At 47.9% G+C, this 5,686-nt stretch overlaps 1 protein-coding gene across 1 annotated transcript in view; it reads right to left on the bottom strand.

The window, feature by feature from the left end:
- Positions 1-945: 945 nt before the first annotated feature.
- LOC122552366 (shootin-1-like) overlaps positions 946-5,686 on the bottom strand; it is a 17,921-nt gene continuing 13,180 nt past the window's right edge. The window contains exons 5-6 of the mRNA XM_043695443.1: positions 4,465-4,562; positions 946-1,269 (exon numbers count right to left, since the gene is read on the bottom strand). Of these exons, the coding sequence (XP_043551378.1) occupies positions 946-1,269; positions 4,465-4,562 (422 nt within the window). The remainder of the gene's footprint in view (positions 1,270-4,464; positions 4,563-5,686) is intronic.

Below are 5,686 nucleotides of genomic sequence, written 5' to 3'. Positions count from 1 at the left end.
TATATGATTACACAGGATATAGACAGGGTGGATTGGTAGCAGGTACTCTCCTTAGCTGAAGGGTCTATAGTGTGGAGGTGTAATTTTAAACTGAAAGGTAGGAGTTTCAGAGTGGAGTTAAGGAAGACCTTTCCCCTCAGGAGGTGGGTTGTGTTGTGGGAAAATCACCAGTCTCAGAGTCAGAGTCAGGGTTCAACAACAGAGTTTATTGCACAAGGAAATACCGGAGCTCCAGGGGAGAGAAAGACACCAACAGCACAGTGGGCAGCTGTGGGTCTTCTCTCGACCCGGAGCACATGTCGAGAAACTTTTATACATCTTGTGATACAATAGGTCAGTGATGAGGTTATTGTCTCTGTAACATGGTTTGTTTAGGGTAATCATTGCAGAATCGTTGATAGTTTTGGTGCAGCCATTGTCAGTTCCAGCACAGCTTTTGTTAATTTCAGCACGGTTGTGGTTAGTTTCAATGTAGACATTGTCAGTTTCAATGTCTGTGTGGAAGTCCATTGCTGTGTAATGGGCGCTAATCGCTCTTCCTGAGAAGGACAATTACTGCAGCCCTGGCTATTAGCACTCTGTATTGAGTCTGTATTAAGCTGTTAGCATTTCTATCAAAGGTATTGGCTGGACCCAGACACTTGGGCGGGCAGCGTTCATTACTCATGTGCATTCTCTCCCCCACCTGCCTTAAACTTATCAACTGGGTTGTGGGTGTATTGGGCTGACATTCTGGTGGCCCCAAGCAATGCCTGTATTTGCTCTGCTGTCTCTCTCCATATTGTGGTCCGGCGGCCATTTTTTGTGTCAAGTGGCCAACTGATGGCTCAGTGGCCATCTTGTGTGTCCATGTGCCTAGTATCACCCTGCCCCGTGCCATCTCCCACTTCACTTGGAACCTGGAATGCACCGTCAAGGAAGCTGAGGCAGGAAACCTCACAACCTTTAAAAAAAAGTTATGGATGTGCAACTTGAAGTGTCGCAGTGCTCCAGCAAAGTACTGGGAGGAAGGATGGGTGCAGACATCACGTAGCTTTGGTGGTACAGGCTCGATGGATCGAAGGGCCTTTGCTGTATTCTGTCATTGTATGGTTCAGGCAGGCAGATAGAGATTGAGGTTGGGATGTTGGGCACAGTTATAAGAACCAATGTCAAAACAGTCCCAGCTTCCTGCAGTGAACTCTTACCTTCACTGAACCGTTGTAAACTCTTGCTCTGTTTCTCCAGCGCTTTCTGCAGACCCATCTTCTCAGAGTGCTCCTTCTTCATCTACAGTGAGGCATTTAATGACCAATCAGAAAACACCTTTACACGAGACCCCAGTGGAAACAAAAGTAAGCCATTGGCCCAAGTATTCTCCTGACACAGATCCACAGCACAGGCAGAACGGGGCAAATGGCCTCTCCTGGAATGTTGTATGATTGTACAATGCTGTCTGCTGAGTGGGTGGTGAACTCCAACCAGACAACCCTCTGCAGAGAACTGAATTTCTATATACATCTGGACACTCCGAAGCTCTTTGCTTTACTTTCTGAGCCACAGGCTGATTGGCACAAGGGATTGTGTAGAGTGGGAGTGAATGGGTAGGGGATTGGGTCCTTTGGGATTGTGTAGAGTGGGAGTGAATGGGTAGGGGATTGGGTCCTTTGGGATTGTGTAGAGTGGGAGTGAATGGGAAGGGGATTGAGTCCAGTGGGGTTGTGTAGAGTGGGAGTGAATGGGAAGGGATTGCCTCCGTTAGGATTGCGTAGAGTGGAAGTGAATGAGAAGGGGTTTGGGTCCATTGGGATTGTGTAGTGTGGGTGTGAATGCGAAGGGTTTAGGTCCCCTGGGATTGTGTAGAGTGGGAATAAATGGGAAAGGGGTTTGGGTCTCCTGGGATTGTGTAGGGTAGGAGTGAATGGGAAGGAATTTGGCTCCATTGGAATTGCGTAGAGTGGGAATGAATCGGAAGGGGATTGGGTCCAGTGGGGTGGTGCTGAGTGGGAGTGAATGGGAAGGGGATTGGGTCCATTGGGATTGTGTAGACTGGGAGTGAATGGGTACGGATTTAGGTTGAAGCTGATTTTGTAGAGTGGGCATGAATGGATAAGGATTTGGGTCCAAGGTGATTGTGTAGATTGGGAATGAATAAGAAGGAGTGTGGGTCCACTGGGATTATGTAGAGTGGCAGTGAATAGGAAGGAGTGTGGGTCCATTGGGATTGTGTAGAGTGGGAGTGACTGGGAAAGGTTTTGGGTCCATTGGGATTGTGTAGGGTGGGAGTGAGTGGAAAAGGGTTTGGATCCATTGGGATTGTGTAGAGAGGGAGGGAATGAGAAGGGGTTTGTGTCCCTTGGGATTGCCTAAAGTGGGAGCGAATAAGAGAGAGTTTGGGTCCATTGGGATTGTGTAGAGTGGTAGTGAATGGGAAGGGATTTGGGTCCGTTGGGATTGTGTAGAGTGGGAGTGAATAGGCAGGAGTGTCGGTCCATTGGGATTGTGTAGAGTGGAAATGAGTGGGAAAGGGTTTGGGTCCATTGGGATTGTGTAAAGTGGGAGTGAATGAGGAGTTTGGGTCCATTGGGATTGTGTAGAGTGGGAGTGAATGGGAAGGAATTTGGGTCCATTGGGATTGTGTAGAGTGGGAGTGAATGAGAAAGAGTTTGGGTCCATTAGGATTCTGTAGAGTGGGAATGAATGGGAAGGAGTTTGGGTCCATTGGGATTGTGTAGCATGGGAGTGAATGAAAAGGGGTTTGGGTCCATTGGGATTGTGTAGAGTGGGAGTGAATGAGAAGGAGTTTGGGTCCATTGGGATTGTGTAGAGAGGGAGTGAATAAGAAGGAGTTTGGGTCCCTTGGGATTGTGTAAAGTGGGAGCGAATGAGAAAGAGTTTGGGTCCATTGCGATTGTGTAGAGTGGTAGTGAATGGGAAGGGATTTGGGTCCATTGGGATTATGTAGAGTGGGAGTGAATGAGAAGGAATTTGGGTCCATTGGGATTGTATAGTGTACGAGTGAATGGTAAAGGGTTTTGGTCCATTGGGATTGTGTAAAGTGGGAGTGAATGAGAAGGAGTTGGGTCCGTTGGGGTTGTGTAGAGTGGGAATAAATGAGAAGGAGTTTGGGTACATTGGGATTGTGTAAAGTGGGAGTGAGTGGGAAAGGGTTTGGGTCCATTGGGATTGTGTAGAGTGGGAATGAATAGGAAGGAGTGTGGGTACATTGGGATTGTGTAGAGTGGAAGTGAGTGGGAAAGGGTTTGGGTCCCTTGGGATTGTGTAAAGTGGGAGTGAATGAGAAGGAGTTTGGGTCCATTGGGGTTGTGTAGAGTGGGAATGAATGGGAAGGAACTTGGGTCCATTGGGATTGTGTAGAGTGGGAGTGAATAGGCAGGAGTGTGGGTCCATTGGGATTGTGTAGAGTGGGAGTGAATGGGAAGGAGTTTGGGTCCATTGGGATTGTGTAGAGTGGGAGTGAATGGGAAGGAGTTTGGGTCCATTGGGATTGTGTAGAGTGGGAGTGAATGGGAAGGAGTTTGGGTCCATTGGGATTGTGTAGTGTGGGAGTGAATGAGAAAGAGTTTGGGTCCATTGGGATTGTGTAGAGTGGGAGTGAATGGGAAGGGATTTGGGTCCATTGGGATTGTGTAGAGTGGGAGTGAATGGGAAGGAATTTGGGTCCATTGGAATTGTGTAAAGTGGTAATGAATGGGAAGGGATTTGGGTCCATTGGGATTGTGTAGAGTGGGAGTGAATGAGAAGGAGTTTGGGTCCATTGAGATTGTGTAGAGTGGGAGTGAATGGGTAGGGATTTGGATCTAGTGGGGTTGTGTAGAGTGGGAATGAATAAGAAGGAGTTTGGGTCCTTTGGGATTGTGTAGTGTGGGAGTGAATAAGAAGGAGTTTGGGTCCATTGGGTTTGTGGAGAGTGGGACTGAATGGGAAGGGATTGGGTCCGTTGGAATTATATGGAGTGGGAGTGAAGGAGAAGGAATTTGTGTCCTTTTGGATTGTGTAGAGTGGGACAGAATGGGAAAGGGTTGGGTCCACTGTCATTATGTAGAGTGGGAGTGAATGGGTACAGGTTTAGGTCTGTTGGGATTGTATGGAGTGGGAGTGAGTAGGAAGGGATTTGGGTCAACTGGGATTGTGTCGAGTAGGAGTGAATGGGAAGGGATTGGGTCCATTGTGATTGTGTAGAGTGGGAGTGAATAGGAAGGGGTTTGGGTCCATGGGGGCTGTGTAGAGTGGGAGTGAATGGGAAGGGGTTTGGGTCCATGGGGGCTGTGTAGAGCGTTTGGGTCCGTTGAGAAGTAATGGACTGGTGTGAATTTCAGTACGAGAAGGGGTCATTAGGTTGGGAACCTGTTCCCAGTGTGGTCTCAGCAATGCTTCCATCACAGCACCAATACACATTGAGAGATATCCTGATGCAGTGACTGGTGTCTGGTTCATGTGAGATTCAGCCTTGCAAACACTTACTTGTTCTGTTAATGTCACCAGTTGGCTGTCCAGTTCCTGTACCTTGTTGTCCAATTGTTTCTTTTCTTCGACGAGATGAGAGATTGTTTCCTGAAAATCTGAAGTGACAGTAACAGCTGGGTCAATGAGGATAGGAGCACTATCGATAATACATAACCTCTCAGATCATTCCAGAATCTTTCAAGACCCAACTGCTCTTCCGTTCCCTCTTGATGGTAAGGAATGGGAGCATGAGCAGGTCATTCAGGTCTTCAACCCTGCTCTGCCATTGGGAGACTACGGAAACAGAACTTAAGCATGAAGAGTTTATCATTAAATGAGAGGACCCTCACTTGGCAAGTCCACCATTTAGTGCCTGTCCCTGATTCACCCGGAGTAAGTGGTGGTACAAAGAACAAGGAACAAAGAAAATTTACAGCCCAGGAACAGGCCCTCCAAGCTTGAGCCAATCCAAATTTACTGTCTAAACCTGTCGCTCAAATCTTAAGCATCTGTATCCCTCTGCTCCCCACCTACTCATGCATCTGTCCAGACACATCTTAAATGAATCTACCATGCCTGCCTCTACCACCTCTGCTGGCAATGCATTCCAGACACCCGCCACCCTCTGTGTGAAGTACTCAGAGTCATAGAGTCATAGAGATGTACAGCATGGAAACAGACCCTTCGGTCCAACCCGTCCATGCCAACCAGTTATCCCAACCCAATCTCGTCCCACCTGCCACAACCCGCCCCATATCCCTCCAAACCCCTCCTATTCATATACCCATCCAGATGCCTTTTAAATGTTGCAATTGTACCAGCCTCCACCACATCCTCTGGCAGCTCATTCCATACACGTACCACCCTCTGTGGGAAAATGTTGCCCCTTAGGTCTCTTTTATATCGTTCCCCTCTCACCCTAAACCTATGCCCTCTAGTTCTGGATTCCGACCCCAGGGAAAAGACTTTGCCTATTTACCCTATCCATGCCCCTCATAATTTTGTAAATTCTATAAGGTCACCCATCAGCTTCCAACACTCCAGGGAAAACAGCCCCAGCCTGTTCAGCCTCTCCCTATAGGTCAAATCCTCCAACCCTGGCAACATCTTTGTAAATCTTTTCTGAACCCTTTCAAGTTTCACAACATCTTTCCGATAGGAAGGGGACCAGAATTGCACGCAATATTCCAACAGTGGCCTAACCAATGTCCTGTACAGCCGCAACATAACCTCCCGACAC

Source organism: Chiloscyllium plagiosum, chromosome 1, assembly GCF_004010195.1.
Source record: "Chiloscyllium plagiosum isolate BGI_BamShark_2017 chromosome 1, ASM401019v2, whole genome shotgun sequence".
NCBI classification, from domain to species: domain Eukaryota; kingdom Metazoa; phylum Chordata; class Chondrichthyes; order Orectolobiformes; family Hemiscylliidae; genus Chiloscyllium; species Chiloscyllium plagiosum.
Note: the sequence above shows the minus strand (reverse complement) of the source record. Positions and strands in the feature narration are given on the sequence as shown.